The sequence below is a fragment of the Lissotriton helveticus genome, chromosome 3_1 (assembly GCF_964261635.1).
Source record: "Lissotriton helveticus chromosome 3_1, aLisHel1.1, whole genome shotgun sequence".
In the NCBI taxonomy this organism is placed as follows: Eukaryota; Metazoa; Chordata; class Amphibia; order Caudata; family Salamandridae; genus Lissotriton; species Lissotriton helveticus.
In genome coordinates, this window is record NC_136061.1 from 63,833,463 (window position 1) to 63,851,916 (window position 18,454).

At 48.9% G+C, this 18,454-nt stretch overlaps 1 protein-coding gene across 3 annotated transcripts in view; it reads left to right on the forward strand.

Moving 5' to 3' along the window:
- The window catches only part of USP37 (ubiquitin specific peptidase 37), a 396,132-nt gene that overhangs the window by 140,698 nt on the left and 236,980 nt on the right, over window positions 1–18,454 (forward strand). For all 3 annotated transcript variants that reach the window (XM_078679235.1, XM_078679238.1, XM_078679236.1), the window contains 2 exons: window positions 6,911–7,028; window positions 7,665–7,744. In XM_078679235.1, the coding sequence (XP_078535361.1) occupies window positions 6,911–7,028; window positions 7,665–7,744 (198 nt within the window). The remainder of the gene's footprint in view (window positions 1–6,910; window positions 7,029–7,664; window positions 7,745–18,454) is intronic.

Below are 18,454 nucleotides of genomic sequence, written 5' to 3' on the forward strand. Positions count from 1 at the left end.
TAAAACCTTGCATATAATACATGAAAAATAAAATCAAGATTACAGTAAATGAAGAATTTACAAGGTTAAAATAACTGCATTGTTATCCGTAAAAATTTGTTTTAAAATTGCATTACTAATTGACTCATACGTGCTAAAATCCCTGATGCAATTAATGCTCAGTCTGTAAGAAGTCAGTTTGATAAGGGTTATCAGTTTGAACTGATGGGATGCTCCTGCGCAGCATGAGACGACTGCTTGATGTACCTGCTTGTAGATTCACAATGCCAATTTGGGAAACCATAATGTAGCATTACGGGGCAAGATCTAGAGGAGGCAGAGCCATTAAACGGATCTGGTTCGTGGCAACTGAAGGTAGATTTTTCAGCCTTTTTCCAGTTAATTTGAAAAATTATGCCAGACTGCAATTTAGCTGTACTAAAGTTGGATTAAAGCATTGTATCACGCCGGTCTACAAGACCGAACTCCATGCAGATTAAAGAATGGTTTCAACAAGGAGATCTGTATGTCCTTTAAGTTGTTGCTGATACATATGATGTGAATAAGACTCTCCGTGCCGCAGGTGCACAGACTGCAAAGCTGGTCACCTCTCCTTTCTCAAGGCAGTAGGAATGGGTTAATCAGGCCAAATACCAACCGAAGTCTTAAGAACTTTTCTTTAGTGGCAATCTTTGTACTTGCCGTAAGGTAGGGTTGGGGGTTTAAGGACATCGTAATTGAGCACAGCCCAGCCGTGAGCACGTTTAGACAATGCATTCTTGGCCTCTATTGATATTAATCTTGTCTTTGTTACTAGTTTTTTAAACTTTGAGTGACCTATTGAGATGTTCCAGACGCCTGTCAAGCCTAGAGTTTTAATGGATTCTTGAAGGTACATGTAGGCTGGCAATTTTCCGGTGCGGTGCAGCTCTACCCAAAGATGGTTTTTTAAGGACCCTGTTTCAGCAGCTCTAATTTTATGCCCGCTTTATATGGAGGCTCCCTTTCTACCGCCTGTTTTTGAAGGCCAAATTCCAACCTAATTTGGGCCGGTGAAGCATGTTTGGGAAGGTGGAACATTCCTCTGTAGGAGGATACCATTATGCTATCGAGAGTTGCAGGGTCTCTACCGGTCAAAGAGTCACTTCCGTAGGTGATTGTAGGTTGCAGTTTGGCTCGGAGGACTTTTAAAAAGGGTTGATAGTTGGATCCGGGCGCATCTTCAGGGGTTACAGCGCTAGATAGATCGTGACTCCCTTCCTTCGCAAGGATTCCAGCTGCGGCTTAAATTAGTTGTTATTGTCTAACAACATCTCCAGATACTTGTAGCTTGTTACTTGGTCTAGACATTTGCCGGCCAGATACCAGCTAGGATTTGCCCTCTTATGATGGTTTACTGCCATGGTTTTGGTTTTTTGGAAATTTAGTTTTAGGCCATTCTGTTGTCAGAATTTGTGAGTCGCATCTAGAAGGCTCTGAAGTCCGATGGCTGTCCAGCGGATCAAGACTAGATCAGCATATAACAGATTTGTCAATGTTATGCCGCCTAATTTCAGTGCATGTGAAGAGCAGCTGTTGAGCTCGCCTGGTAGGTCCGCTAGGAAAAGACTAAATAACAGAGGGGGGCAAAACGCATCCTTGCTTTAGGCCCTTTGTCGTTGTAATTCTGCTTGACAGATGCGTCCCGGCGCCTAAATTAATTAATTAACGTGTTAGTGTGCAGTTTAATGAGCTGGTCTAAAAGGGGTACTGGTATACCCCATCTGTCCAGCTTATGCCGGATCTTGATTCGGTCATTGTGGTCAAAGGCCGCTGAGTAGTCTATAAAGCAGAGGTATAGAGGGTATTTGCCCTGCTTTGCAGCATCCATAAGCATGGTTAAGGCCATAATGTTAGTGGTAGTGTCCTGCCCTTGGCGGAAACCTGTTTGGAAATAATGTGGTTCGTAGAGGACAAGTTAGCCAGATCGTTTAAGATGATGCCCTCATAGTATTTGGCCTCAGTCTCTGAGGGCTATCCGTCTACTGCAGAGTTCTTCAATCTGTGGGGCGCGCCCCCCTGGCGGGGCGCGACACCATCTCAGGGGGGGGCGTGCACTCCACACCAAGATCTTCCATTTGTTGGTGTTTAACTGTCCGGCGTGCAAGTCTTCACCCAGAGCTCCGGTAACATAGGAGAGGAAGGAGTGGGGAGGGAAATAGAAAAGGCACGAGGTGCCCGTGCTTTTGTGATGTAAAGAGCTGAGTTAACTGTCCAAGCAGGGGGTTAATTCTTGGAGCTGAAGTGCTTTAGCTGCAGTGGGAGGCAGAGAGTCTCCTGCTAAAAACGAAAGCATTTGATTTCATAGCACAGGAGAGTCCTTGCCTCCCAGTGCAGCTAAAATTACCGTCTATCTGTTCCTGGCTTTCAGTTTTAGAAGAGAACACACACATCCTGCCTCCCACTGCGGCGGAAGCATTTCAACTCTACAAGTTTAACCCCGTCCTGGGAGGGTTAAATCTTAGCAAAAGGAGACGAAGTTTCTTTTAAATTCACACAGGGCTTCAAGTTGCAAAAGAAAAATGCCAGCCAGCCATGTGTTTAAACCGCCTGAAACTTCATTGTCCTGACACTAAATATGCTTATAAACAAGTATGTATTCATTAGTAATGTGACTTTTCTGTCTTTGTTCCATTTTATTATCAGTCATGGATCATTCAAACAGCCCTAGAACACTCTTAACAGTGCTTCTATTTATATTTGCTGTTCAAGGTATGCACACACAAGTCCTGACAGTACAGCTTTTGGTGACTGTTAGTTTATTTTTGTGCTTCCTGGGACCTCAAAATAAGGACCTGGCAAGGCTAATCATAAAACTAAGTTTGTTGTAAGATCAGCACATTTATTTCCTCCACCCTGATCCCTGGTTAATGCCGTAATGCCAATAGTTTAACATATCTGAAACACTGCACTGCTGACAATAGCATGCTGAGTTACTGCAAGTGTCTGGGAATGCACCATGCATTCAGACAACTCGCTCCTCATTTTCGCCTTCACTTTCATGCTCACCCTGCACTCACATCGATTGCAATGCCTTCACACTCATCCCGACGCACTCACACCATTCACCCGCTTACCCTGTACTCAGTGATCACTCTGCACTAACAATGCACTTGCGCTGTTCACCCTGTACCTCACCCTGCAGTCACACAAGCACACTACTCACTCTGCACTCATGTGACACTTCACTCACCTGTCCCTCCCACTGCCCCTCCCACTGCCCAATCTGCAATCTCACTCAAATAAGACCATCACTAACCATACATTCATTTGTCCCACTCTGCACTTACATCTGCACCCAAATTCATATGCCACCTCACTCACCCTGCAGTCACTCCTCTTACCCTACTCTCAGTGTTGCATGGCTCACCCTGCACTCACATGGTACTCCTGCCACCACCCACACAGCGCAGAGGGTTAATGTGCCTGCTACAAAGAACGTGTACCATGCAGGTCAAAGAACTGAGTGTGAGTAAATTAGTGCTATAAAAAAGAAATGTTTGCCAGAAAGGTGCTGTAGAGAGATGAGGTGCATTGTTGGTGAGTGGTAGTGAGGAAATTCATGGAGGAGGAGGAAATGGGGGAGGGGGCGCCAAAACAGACCAATCCACTGTGTGCACCAGTGCTAGAGCCATCCCTGGTTCGGAGTGTTCCCCCCACCTGAAGTTTGGGTCTAGTTGTGCCCCTGTACACATGTATGGGCATGTCGTGCCCCATCAAGGTTTTCTTCCTAAATTACAAAAGGACACATTTACATACACTGCAATGCAGCCTTTCAGGGGCTTCTTGATAGAGGCAGCTCTGTTTTTGCCCTGATGGCTTGGAATAATTCCTAAACGGATTCTTGTAAATGCCATTTTGTTTAATTTCTTTTTAATGTGATTGATGTGAGAGCTCTATTACCATGTACAGAGAAATGTTTTTAATTTATGCAACAACCATAAAAAAGTTTATTTTAGATTAAAATGGGTCCTCACATATGAGAAATTGGAGGATATCACAGATATTATTCGCCGTAAAATTTGTGGGCTGCTGCTTTGTTACAACAGTGAAAACACACATCACTATCTCTGAATATTAGATGTGAATACTTTTAGAATTTCAACCATAGCGCCTGTGCACCGTTAGTAGCCTGGCTAAGAGGGTATGGCAGAGCTGAAAGTGAATCATTTAATCTCAAAGCTCTTCTGAACAGGGGCCCCCAAAATAGTATTTGCCCAGGGCACCCAAAATCCTTAACATGTCCCTGCCACCACAAAGTCTGTCAGACAACATTGCTCTGAAGTAAAATAGGCAACATTATTCAACTATTATCAGTTCTATATTTTTAAACATAATCCCAACGTGTCCTAAACCCCCACTGCTTCAGGCAAGCAACTTATCGTACCACTAAGGAATTCTCAATTAGGTGTTCGTTCAGCGCCCTCTCTGTGGACTTTCACCTTTGTCTCCCTATCCATAACTGGTTGGTGGGCAATTATCCCATTATAATGCTGCCTAAAACCTTTGTTAATGGTTTCTAGAGAAGAATTGTTTTTCGTGAACCAACACTGAGCTAGGGAGTGCTCGAAAAAGCTGATAACACGGTCTCCCTTACAGTCAATGTTTTGGCTGAAAATGTCTGCAGAATATTAAGCTTTAAGAGAAACTGCTATCAAAACTCTCTTGCCTTTCAGTTTGTCCTATGTGTGAGATTGGGTTTTCAGCACTTGCGATACTAAAGACTAAGTGTTCAAGACTGGATGTGGAGCACAACCTGAGGATGGCAGTAGCAAAAATCCATCAACAGATTGACAGACTATGTGGATAAAAAAACAGCACACCTGTCACATTTATTTTGGTGGTGTTATTAATCTGTCCTGTGTAAAACAAAGCATCCTAGTAAAAACAATTTGCACACATTTTATCATGGAAACTTGTTTTTTGAGCTTTGTAATAAGCCACACCCACTCACAAACCTGCAATTTACTAAACACTCTTATAGTGTTGAACATTATTTGCCGGATATGGCCGTGATATGAGTGTGGCGGTCGATTATGTAGTGTACCAGATTCCAGAAATTTCCGTCAGGTAATTGGGGGGGGGGGGGCGGCAACATCTAAAAAAAATAATCAGCTGGGGGGCTCAACCTACAAAAGTTTGAAGTCCTCTGGTCTACTGCAACAGATTCTGGTGGCTGCTGCTAAAGGGACAGTACTACTATGCAATCTATGCATAGTGTGTGATCTGCAGCTCCTATGCCTCGACAGAAAATGCTACTTAGCAGTATGCATCTTTTCTTGGCATGTCGAGCTGCAGTTTCACACACGGCCATCCACCTCCCCGGCTACCCTTTTCTGTTCCAGTATTATCTTATTTAGCTACAACATACATGGACATCTTTCTGTTCTCACAAAACTTCATCATTTCCCTTCTTGGGGAAAAAACATCTGAAGATGGAGTCAATGCCCATGTGCTCTATTGTCCAAAGGAGGAGTCCCCTATCTTGTGACTTCCAAAGACTTTTCCAAGACAATAACAAACTGCAAACATCTGGGCCCAACACCAGATGGCGATCTATGAATAGTGTGTGAATCTGCAGCTCTACTTGCCAAGAATAGATGCATACTGGTAAGTAGCATTTTCCTTTTTGTGTGACTCGGGCGAAGCAGTCCTAAGATGGCCGCCAACACTTCCTGGTTGAAGTGTTGGTAGCCTATCCGATTTCAGCTCGGGGACTCCTGGATTCTCGGAGGATCCACATCCCTATATATTCAAATTTAATTTTACCCGTAACCCTTTTACACTAAACACATTCATGCCAATTTATAAAAATGCCGCTGTGTGGACCAGCAGCTACCGGTCTGCCAAATTTGGTGCAATTACGTTGAGCAGTTCGGGCTGTAGTAGTGTCTAAAATCCCAACAGAAAATTGCATGGGGAAAACGTTTTTTGGATACTGCTTTTTCTCGGCCCTGTTTAACGAATCACCCCGAAACTTTCCAGACAGCAGCTGAAGTGAGCTTCCTACTAGTTTTTGGAAATTATGCGAGGATTCATCAAATGGCTTCAAAGTTATTGGCAAAATAAAAAACGCTCTTCCTATGGAAACTCGGGCCTCACTAGAACTACCTACTGGGGACTGCCAGTAGATAATATATATTACAAAAAAAAAATTATTGGCATTTTACAACTTGGAATCAACTCCACTAAATCAAATTCCCCCTCTTCTCACTTTACAACTTTTTAATTTAACAACCCGATAATTTCCTCACATTACACATTATAATTCTCCTCTCTTGCCGTCCTTTTATTTTTACATTTGCAGTTCAGTGGCCATATTTCAATTTTCTTCTGCGTTCCTTTATTCTGTTAGTCTTGCTCTTTTGGTGTTATGATTCATATAGTACCATTTCCCACATTAGCAATCTTCTCTCCTCCCCTGTTTGACTTTGTATTGTCGCCTTACTCCACTCTCTCATCTATTTAATAGTGTTTCCCATGCTTTGAAGGCTAGTATTGTCTGTTCCATTTCAATGTAGTTATCCGTGTCCAATTACTTTGTACATATCTCTATGCTGTTGCTATACGGGACAAGGCCTAATAAACCTAATCTAATCATTGGCTGCTTAGTGTTATCTGTTAGGGGTGATATTTGTAACTAGTGTTTAAATGTGTTATTCCTAAGTGGTGTTCAGTAGTCCCCAGCATGGAAGGACGTTTTAGAATAGCTGTTAACGGATCTACTTTTAGAAAACATTTCAACAGAGGAATCACTATTTTATTATTCATTTTAGCTAAAGCGGTTTGACTAGTATGGGCAGATAAGACCAATTAAGCAATGGCATGTGTTTGCTTGTTTCTGCTGTCATAGTTATGCTTCAAACGGTATGATTTTATTCTGTAATTCTAGGTGTGGTGAAATGGTCACAAAGCGGGAACGTTTTAATGATCTCTCAATTGACTTGCCCCGGAGAAGGAAACTTCCAACTCCACGTTCCATCCAAGATTCACTTGATCTCTTTTTCAGGGTAAGTTGTATTTTATATGTCTATACATATTTAACTGCTGCCCAGTTAACAAAACATTTGACTTTCGGCCCCTCTTTCCAGCTGGAACTATGTAGGCAGCACGAGAAAAAGGATTTCCAAGAGAACAGTGTCACTGTATTTTTAAGAGCCCTAGAGTCATTGTCCCTCTTTAGCAAACCCCCAGACCAGGACAAGGGTATTGATGTTTGTTCATTGCCCTCCCCTTCCAACAGTTGATTCTTTGTTTGCTCTTGCAAATAAAAAAATTACTTTGCACCTCTTCCATTCCTAAACCTACTGTAACTAGTTTTTCACTTTTCTTTGTTAAAATTGTATGTTTTGGGCCTTGGTTTACATAAACTGCTTAATAAAACTTGGTAGACCTTATTTACATATCCACTAATTGCCAATATCTCCAATTTACTTCCTTTGTTAATTCATTTTTGAATTTTTTTTTTTTTAATTGTTATTGTAAACTTAGGGCATCATAAAATCACATGATATACATATTGTTCAGCATCCATTGGCACAAATATCTTCAACATCACTTACATCATTACTACTCGTGACAACAGGAACAATCCTAGTAACAGTAAAGTACATCAACTTCAAATTCATTTTTGTTTATATTTCTAGACGGAAGAAATAGATTACTCCTGTGAAAAATGTAATGGAAAATCTGCATCGGTCATGCATAAATTTAACAGACTTCCCAGGTGAGTGTCAAACCCTTAACTTTTATTCTCATTTTGTGACTTTAGTATTCTTGCCTAAAATGCTTTTGGTTAACTGTGATGCACCCAATCATGATCCTTCTTTATTTTTTTTGTGTGCCATCTGCTACCGTACTACTATGTTTAACAGTTTGATGAAAATGCACATCTGTGGATCACAAAAATGAAATAAAAGTTTAAAAACTATTTTTTCATCTAAATTTTGTATTAGTGAACTAACTTACTGTGCTGCAGACTTTGGGCCCAAGCTGCTACTTTGTTTGTACTTAAAATCAATGTCCTGACAAAGTCAAACCAAGGCCAAAGACCCATGAAAGAACAGTGACTTAGGTCAACTTTGCAAATGATTTGTATTATCTGGAGGGCCTGTATGATGAAGCCTCTACCTGTTTTGCTCTTGGTGTAGAGAACAAGATTATAAGACTAAGAGAAATACCACACCCTTTACGTGGGGTTTTACTGAGCTCCCACAAGACCCAAACAAACTGATCTGCGGAGGTGAACTAGTTTCTGTGAGAAATACCTTTGCTCATTGTTATCTTGGAGTAGCTGTAAAGCATCTTTGAACATGTGCTGTGTATGTACAACAGTTTATTGCTGTGTATGTACAACAGTTTACCAAACAGCAATGCATTTAAGATGTCCAGTAATGAACCTACAAACCAAGTTAGTTAAGACCAAAATTTCTACAATGTGGAATACAAAATTTCCTGGCTATCGTGCAGGAAAGTTTTCAATTCTATTAAGGACGTGGAAGCGAAGATTAGGCCGAACTCTCCGTTTATTTCACTCGAGCAGCTTTACAAAAGTCCAAATAACACATAAAAACTACATTTCCCATGAAACATCGGGAAAAATAAAAACTGGCAGCCAATCAGGTGCGAGGATGTCCCCATAACTTCCCCTGAGGACTCTCTACCCTCCTCTTTCTTCCTGCGACCCAATCAAGGCAGTCTTCGATTAATCTTGCTTGCCAGCGTCCAACCCCAAGTCAAACAATGGGATCAGGGTAAGAACGAGGAACCAGGGTACTAGAAAAAAAATACCATTCCAATCAACAATGAACTTAGCAATGTGAGAACACAAGGCTACATGAAAATACTGCAAAACATTTTCTGGGATGGTTCGGAGAAAGAAGGGTGGGCTAATCTTCGCCTCTGCGTCCTTATTAGAATTGAAAACTTTCCTGCACGATAGCTAGGAAATTTTGCATTCTATGGCTGGACCGGAGGCTTCAGATTAGGCTAGTTTAAAGCTTGTCCACCACCAAGGATCTCAGTGACAACACTGGCTTTAAGTAAAATCTTTTAAAAGTGGAGTCCGAGGACCAGTCCGCGGCATTTAGGATATCCTCTAGCCGCGCTCCCAAAGAGAAAGCTTTGGATGCCATTGCACCTCTAACCGAATGAGCTCCAAAACGGGAGGTGTCTATACCTACTTCCTGTATGACCCAGTGCACCCATCTTGCAATCGTAGGGGAGGAAACAGCCCTATGTGGCTTAGTGAGAGCGATAAACAATTGTCTGACGCACTGAGGGCGAATGTCGACTGTAGCCACTTCTGAGGCCTTGAGTGCTCTGACCACACACAACTTAGGAAAGTCTGGGAAAGCAGTATAGGATATAGACTGTGAATTGCATTTGGTTTGTCTAGAAATGTGAAAAGTAACACCTTCCAGAGTAAAAACCCGGCCCGTGAGATCCAAGGCCCTCAAATCCGAAACCTTGCGACAGGATATCAAACACAGAAGCATTGCCAGCTTAGTTAAAATTGGTTTCCTCAATAAATATTTATTGGATGGCCATGACTGAAACAGATTGAGAACTTTGTTCACATCCCATAAAACAGAGTAGCGCGATTCTGGAGGAACAGACAGCCTAATCCCTCTCAGTAGCTTACAAACCAAGGGGTGTTCGCCAATAGGGCAATTATCCAAAGGTACATGCCCTGCTGAAATTGCTGAACAAAACTTATTGATTGGCTGATAGGCTAGACTTTCTTTCGCCAAAGTCTAAGAAATTAAGGACGTAGACAATATCTGCTGCCATCGGATCCACTTGTTGTCGGAAGTCACCAACTCCCCCAGCGGGACCATGCGGACCGATATCTCTTGATACTGTCCGCCCAGGACTTAGCGAGCAACGTGGCAGCGTCTGTCGAAAGGCCTGGGGCTTTCCAGCGTTGCCTGTAACCCGCAAGGCCATCAGCTGCAGAGTGCCTGTAGTCAGGAGGTGATGGGGATTCCCCTGAGGATCTTTGAGGAGACCTTGACCTGGGGATAGATGGATTGGAAAATCCCAGGATAGTAGCAACAGAACTGGAAGCCAGGCTTGATTACCACTAGGTCCGCCTGTGGTTGGATAACCACATTAACATTGCGAAGGCAGGAAACGCATATTTGCTCCAGTCCTGGAGGAAGGCATCCACAGCTAGAGCAATCGGATCCGGGCGCCAACTGTAGTAACGTTCAAGTTGGGCGTCCAGCTGGGAGGCAAAAAGGTCCACAAGAAAGGACCCCAAAGAGCTTGAATTTCCTGAAGACTCTGGGATGTAGCTGCCACAGGCTAGTTCCCTTCCAATGGCGGGAGCACCACTCCGCTTCTTGATGCGATGAGCCTGGTAGGTGTTCCGCTAACAGGGATATCTGGTTGGACAGACAATACTCCCAAAGGTCACGAGCCAGATAGGACGATGCCTTTGCCTTGGAACATGTCTCTATCTCCTCCAACCCCACCGATGGTTTATGTAGCGCACTGCTACAACATTGTCTATCTAGAGTAAGACACAACTCTGGACTCTTGTTCTTTGTCCAGCGCGAACCAGCCTGCCATCAGCTCGAGGCAGTTGATGTGCAGGGTCTATTGGGAGGAGGACCATTTTCCGCCGGTAGATACTTCTCCGCAACGGGCACACCAGCCAGAGCCACTCGTGTCCGACTTTATCACCAGGTCTGGTTGAGATCCGAAAATCACCCGGCCATTCCAGGCCTCCATGTTTGCTATCCACCACTGGAGTTCAGTCTTGACCTCCTCGGAGAGGGGCACAAACTGAGTATAAGTGAGGCATATCCATAGGTGATAAGCTTTGAGGCGTTGCAGGGCCCTGTAATGCAGGGGCCCTGGGAAAATGGCCTGGATTGACGACTAGAGCATGCCCACCACTCTGACTAAGTGGCGCAAGGATATGGTGGGCCTTGCGAAAGTGCGTTTCACTTCGTGTCTGATCTTTGATAACTTCCGAGATGGAAGTGATAAGGTTGTGGCGACTGAATCGATCATGAAGTCTAGGAATTGCATTCTCTGGGACGGGATCAGATCCGATTTTGGTTCGTTGATCACAAACCCCAAAGACTCTAACAGGGATATTGTCTGCTGCAGGTGAGTGAGGAGGTGTTGGGGACATTGGCTCATAATGAGAATGTTGTCCAGATATATTATCATCCAGACGCCCTCAAATCTGAGGGCGTCTCCACCACAACCTTCATCACCTTGGTAAAACATCACGGAACGGAAGGCAGTCCGAAAAGAAGGGAGGCGCATTCGAAGATCTGAGTATCCCATTGGAACTGCAGGAAACTCCTGTGTGGTGGAAACACTGGAATTGTCAGGTACGCATCCTTGAGATCCAAGCGGACCATCCAGTCCTGCTCCTACAGCAGATCCCTGAGAAGGTGAATACCTTCCATTTTGAAATAGCGATAAATGAGCCAACCATTGAAGTCCTTGAAGTTGATCACAGGTCGATAACCCCATCCTGCTTTTCCACTAAAAAGAGGTTGCTGAGGAAACCTCGGGGCTGTAAGGTTGAGGGAACAATAGCCCCTTTCCGCAACAACTCTGAGACCTCCCTGTATATAAGGGCTTGGTGTTCTTGTGTGAATACGATGGGTCTTGGACGTTGATGTTGGGTAGGTAAGTCAAAATTCTATTTGGAAACCTCTGACGGTTTGCAAAACCAAAGCGTCATAGGTTAGTAAGGACCAATTGTGAAAAAAGTTGTAACCTGCCTCCCAGTTTGACCTCCCCTAAGGGTTAAACTCTTACCTTGCTGATTATTGTAGGAAGCATCCCCTCGACCTCTGCCATGACCTCTGTCATGATTGCATTATATCTAAAGGTTTCATATTTTCATATTCTAGTTCACCCAGCACACAGGCAATGCCTCAAGTTTGCCTTCAACGGACAACACTTTCAATTCAGAGGGCTTCTGTTTGGGGTCAATACAGCCCCAGGGTGTTTACCAAATGCTTGGCAGTGGTAGCAGCCCCCTTGTGAAGACTGAATCTAAACTTTTTTCCATATCTAGACTACTGGCTTATCACAATAACACATCTTAAATGTATTTCAGTTTTATATATCGCTGGACCCGAGGTTATGGTTATGCGAATACATAATCTGAAAGAAACAGGTTAGTATTAGATTCCTTACCTTAGAATATCCCCAGGCGTCAGTCTGGATCCGGAAACTTTTGCGTAGCAGTACCCCTGCGCGTCGGTAGGCGTCGTGTGCAGGCGTCCCCTGCGGCTCCGCGTCCGTCGTCGGCGTCGTGCGTCGTGATGACGTCGCTGGAGTATATAGACGCCGCCTCCGCGCGCTGACGTCAGTTCTTCTTTTTTTCCGCGCCAGTTAGCGCAGATCCGAAGAGCAGTACTCCGGTCTTTTGACCAAAGTTTTTTGATTCTTTCTAACTCTAAGGTGCCGATAGGATGCCCGGGTTTAAGAATTGTGACGGGTGTGACCGCACGATGTCGGTCACGGACCACCACCGACTCTGCCTCCGGTGCCTGGGCGCGGACCACGACGTGGAGTCCTGCGTCGACTGCCGGGCCTTGACGAGTAAGGCTAGACGGGAGCGGTCCCGCAAGCTACTCGAGCTCCGGGTGTCGGCCCCGCGTCAGGAGCGGTCCCGGTCCGGCCGGAGGTCGAGGGAGCGGTCGCGGAGCCACCACGAGCGCTCCGGAAGTAGTCACCATTCCTCTGGTTCCTCAGGTAAGAGGCACAAGAAGTCGGGGCGTCGTCATCGTACCCCCGACTCCCCCCCCGACGCGGCCGGGGGTTCAGGTGGCCCACCCCCCCGCGGCTCTGCGTGGGTCGCCGACGCTGCCTGCTCCATACCTGACGGTCCCTGGGCAAGGCGCGCAAGGAGATATAGAGGAGTTACTCATGGCCTTGAGGGCGCTGTCTCCTCCGCCGGGGCCTGCGGGCCCGGTGGTCCCGTCCGGGGGACCGAGCGGTTCGGCTGCTCCTGCCCTGACTCCGCCGGCGGCTCCGGCGCCGCTGGGCCCTTCAGGGTCGACGCTGGCTGGTCCACCGGCCTCTCCGGCGCCGATTCCATCGGGGCAACCCATGGTGCCGCCTCCGCGCTGCGCTGGGACTCCGACGCCGGCTCCGGCCGGCGTCGGGGCTCCGGCTCCGGGCGGCGCCACCCCCATTCCCTCTCCTACTCCGGACGCGGAGTCGGACCGGCGTCGTCCGACGCCGAGTCCGGCGCCGATGGGGCCCATTGACCCCGAGGAGCCGGTCTACATCATTGACTCAGAATATGGTGATGATGCAGATTATGGAGAGGGTTGGGAGGGGTCTGAGGACCCTCTGTCACGCGAGTGTCAGTACGACGTGGACTAGACGGGTGACTTGGGTGATGCCAGTGGTCTGGACGATTCTCCTAACCCTGGTTTTGTCTCGTCTCCTACTGTGGCCTCGGAGGCTGGGGCTGCTTATTCAGTGGTGTTGATGAGGGCTGCCAAGGCCTTGCGCCTTGAGCTCCCCGTCGCGGTCGTGAGGCCTAACATCCTCACTGAGGTCTTCAAACCGCAGTCATGCCCACAGGAGCCTCTGCTGCCGTTCAATGAAGCCTTGACAGACGTTCTTTTGGGCACGTGGTCCAGGCCCGCTTCAGGTTCGCCTGTTGATAGGAACGTGGCCAGACGCCACCGTCCGTGTCCGGATGACCCCAAGTTCCTGTCCACCCATCCCACCCCTGAGAGTCTGGTGATCCAGGCCTCGACTTCCCAAACCGCATTCCCGTCGGCCCCGCCCGACCGGGAATCTAAGAGGTACGACCAGTATGGGAAGAAGGTCTTCTCGTCCCTGAGTCTGGGACTGCGGTCTTGCAACACCGCATGCCTCTTGGGCCGCTACACCCACTCTCTGTGGGATACGGTCGCGGAGTGTCTGCCACAATGCCCGCAGGAGGTACGGGCAAAGCTCGGTCAGGCTATGATTGAAGGCCGAGACGCGGCACGATATTCCATCAGGTGTGGTCTCGATACGACCGACTCGCTAGGCAGAGCGATGTCCACGACGGTGGCGATTCGTCGCCACGCCTGGCTGAGATCCGCCAACTTTTCGCCGGATGTCAAAAATACTTTGATGGACATGCCGTTCGATGGCAGTCGCCTGTTTGGCGACAAAGCGGACCACGCGCTGGAGCGCTTCAAGGACTCCAGGGTCACGGCCAAGTCCTTGGGTCTCTCGACCCAGCGCCAGCAAACTGGTTCGTTTCGCTCCTTTCGTGGCCACGGAAGGGGCGGTCCCACACGTGCTGCCAGCCACGCACCGCAGAACACTTCTCAACGCGGTGGCGGCCGTGGATTCCGCCGTGGAGGCGGTCGGGGACAGCGGCGAGGTCAGGCCACACCTCCCCCCGCAGCATCAGCCTCCAAATCCTCCTAGTCCGAGCTTTCAGGCCCATGTGACGCCAGTGGGTGGCAGGGTTCGCCATCACCACTCCCGCTGGCGCACCGTCACATCGGACAGGTGGGTGCTGCAGCTCGTCCGAAGGGGCTACTCCCTCCCCTTCGAGAGCACTCCTCCAGCCTTGCCACCGCAGAACCACCGTGTGTCGGGGGACCACTTGACACTTCTGCAGGAGGAAGTTACGGCCCTCTTGGCCAAGGGGGCCATCGAGCGCGTTCCTGGGCCAGAAGTAGGGTGTGGTTGCTATTCCCACTACTTTCTGGTACCCAAGAAGGTCATGGGGGGCCTACGTCCTATCTTGGACCTACGGAACGTCAACGGCTTCCTCCGGAAGGAGAAGTTCAAGATGTTGACTTTGGCTCAGGTCTTGGCTGCTCTGGACCCACAGGACTGGATGGTGGCGTTGGACTTGCAGGACGCGTATTTTCACATCCCCGTCCTGCCGGCCCACAAACGTTACCTGCGGTTCACGGTAGGCCACGAGCACTTTCAGTTTATCGTGCTCCCATTCGGCCTTACCAGCGTCCCACGGGTGTTCACGAAAGTGATGGCGGTGGTCGCAGCTCATCTGCGCCGGTTAGGGGTTTCAGTCTTCCCCTACCTCGACGACTGGTGGTTGAAGGCGGGCTCGCCCCAGACAGTCGTCCACCACCTTCAGATGACGGCAGACCTGCACGAGCTGGGGTTTTCCATCAATGTGCCGAAATCACACCTGTGTCCCTCTCAAAAGCTCCTTTTCATCGGAGCGGTTCTCGACTCGGCGCAGTTTCGGGTTTATCCTCGAACGGCGGGTCCGTGATATTCAGGCTCTGATTCCAATCTTTTAGCCGTTATCCCGGGTTTCGGTCAGGTTGACGCTGCGGCTGCTGGGGCTGATGGCTTCCTGCATCCTTCTGGTGCATCACGCCCGGTGGCGGATGCGGGCTCTGCAGTGGGACCTGAAGTTTCAGTGGGCCCAGCATCAAGGCAACCTATCCGACCATGTCCTGATCTCGGAGGGCACTGCGAGACAGTTGCAGTGGTGGCTTACGGACCGCGATTGGGTCAGAGGCAGATCCCTCTCCCTTCCCCAACCGGAGCACGTAGTTGTGACGGACGCGTCCCTCCAGGGCTGGGGAGGCCACTTGGGAGAGGCGGAGATCAGAGGCATCTGGTCTCCGGCGGAGTCCCGGCTCCATATCAACATGTTGGAGCTGCGGGCGATTCGCCTAGCACTGAAGGCATTCCTCCCCTTTGTCAACGGGAGTGTAGTGCAGGTGTTCACGGACAACACCACCGCCATGTGGTACTGCAACAAGCAGGGCGGAGTGGGGTCGTGGACCCTTTGCCAGGAGGCTCTGCGTCTCTGGCAATGGCTGGAACGTCAGGGTGTGACTGACGGTTCAACACCTGGCAGGTTCTCTGAACGCCAGGGCGGACTAACTCAGCCGTCGGTGCTCGGTGGATCACGAATGGCGTCTGAACTCGGCCGTGGCGAAAGGCCTCTTTCTGCAATGGGGAGAGCCTTGGTTAGATCTATTCGCCACAGAAGAGAACGTGCAATGTTATCAGTTCTGCGCGTTGGAGTTTCCAAGACGGCACTCGCTCGGCGACGCCTTTCGGAGCGAGTGGAGTTGCGGTCTATTGTACGCCTTTCCGCCTATACCACTTCTGCCCAGAGTGCTGAAGAAGATCAGGCACGACCGGGCCCAAGTTATCCTTGTGGCTCCGGACTGGGCTCGAAGGTACTGGTATACCGAGCTACTCAGCATGTCAGTCGGTCCCTCGATCCGCCTGCCCCTTCAGGAGGACCTTCTGTCGCAGCAGCAGGGGACGGTCCTCCACCCGCACCTGTCCAGTCTCCACCTCCATGCGTGGAGATTGAGCGGCGACAGTTGAGGCCATTTGACTTGCCTCCTGAGGTTTGTGATGTGATTCTGGCAGCCAGGCGTCCCTCCACAAAGTCGGTATACGCCTGCCGGTGGAACAGATTTGTGGCATGGTGCACAGCAAAGGCTGTGGACCCTCTTTCTGCCCCTCTTTCCGAGGTTCTCCTCTTTCTTCTCTCTTGCCCAGCAGGGCTCTGCTCTGGGCACTATCAAGGGCTACCTTTCTGCCCTTTCGGCCTTTCTACGGCTGCCTGATCAACCTTCTTTGTTCAGGTCCCCTATTGTAACAAGATTCTTGAAGGGCATCAGGCACATGTATCCACCTGTTCCGTTCGTGATGCCTCAGTGGGACTTGAACCTGGTTCTGACTTTCTTGATGTGCGCTCCCTTTGAGCCGCTTCATTCCTGTCCTCTCCGTCTCCTGACTTTAAAGACGGCCTTCCTGGTTGCCATCACCTCTGCCAGGAGGGTGAGTGAGCTCCAGGCTCTTTCTGTCAAACCTCCTTTCCTGTCAATTCATCCAGACAAGGTGGTTCTGAGAACTAGACCTTCTTTCCTGCCCAAAGTAGTCTCTGCTTTTCACATCGGGCAGTCCATCACCTTACCCTCCTTCTTCCCGCCTCCGCATCCTTCAAAGGATGAAGAGCGGCTCCATCGTCTGGACCCAAAACGTGCGCTTTCATTTTATATGGATCACACACGCCAGTTCCGGGTGGATGACCAACTGTTTGTTGGCTACGTGGGTGCGAAGGGAAGGGCGGTACATAAACGGACCATCTCTCGGTGGGTCGTTCTGTGCATCAAAGCGTGCTACTCTTTGGCTCGGAAGGAGCCTCCGGTTGGGCTGAGGGCCCATTCCACTCGGGCCACGGCGGCTACTACTGCCCTGGGCCGGGGAGTCCCTTTGCAGGACATTTGCCAGGCGGCTACGTGGGCCTCGCTGCACACCTTTGCGAGGCACTACTGCCTGGACAGTCAAGTCCGGAGGGATGGCTTCTTTGGCCGTTCGGTCCTCCAGGACTTTCTGGTGTAGGATTGTATTGGTTCGCAGACCCACCACCGGGGTTGGTATTGCTGGGGTATCTATTCTAAGGTAAGGAATCTAATACTAACCTATTTCTTTCAGATGAACAAGGTTCGAGGCATGTGGGCTGCAAAATTCATATCTTAGCATTAGATCGCCGCCTAGTGTTGGGTCCGGATGATCGCACATTGTTGTCCTGGAAGAGTCTTCGAAGTATCCTGAGATAGGTGGCTCCTCCCCTGGACTACAGTGCGCATGGGCATCGGCTCCATCCCCAGATTGTTTTTTTCCGCCATTGGGTTCGGATGTGGTCTCGACGTCTCTCTGTCGAAACCGGGTAAAACTATCTTTTAGCGGCCAAAAGGCCTCGTTTTTTGCGTCGGTATTGTCTGCGCACGGTCTCGAGTCTTCCGTCTCTTGGAGCCGGAATAAGCGGAGTCTTGTTTCGCTTTTCGAACTTTGAGGCCTTCTCATCGCGACTCGACTGCAAAACTTTTCAGACATGGAGCGGAGCCCGTTTAAATACTGCCCGCTTTGTGGGTCCAAGTACCCACACATCGATCTACACCCCGTTTGTAACAAATGCCTTTCGCCTGACCACGACGACGGCAAGTGCAAGGCCTGTGCACAGTTCCGGTCTAAGAAGACTCTCAAGCTTCGGCGCGCGGTGCGCATGGAAGCTAGACAAGCGGCCCCGGATCCGGAAAACATCTTCGGCGACCTAGATGAAGAGGACCAGGGTCATCATCTTCAGATCTCCCCACCCGAGACGGAGGTCGAGGCGGATCCGGTAGACGACGACGGTGTCGTGGGTCAAGGCCTTGAATACGTCGACGAGGTAGGAGACGACGAAGAGATTTATGGGGCCGCGGCGGATAGCTCAGGGGACGAGCTCTGCCCCGAAGGTTTCGAGGATACCGACCGGGTCACGGGATCGCCTGTAGGCCTTACCCACGACCCCATGCCGCAAGCCACAGCCCCGCCTTCTGGCCCGGCCACGGACTTACTTGCTGAGCAGACTGTATCGAAACCGAAACCGAAAGCATCGGGATCGACTCCATCTAAAATGGCCGACCCGAAAACGAACCCGAAACTTAAGGAC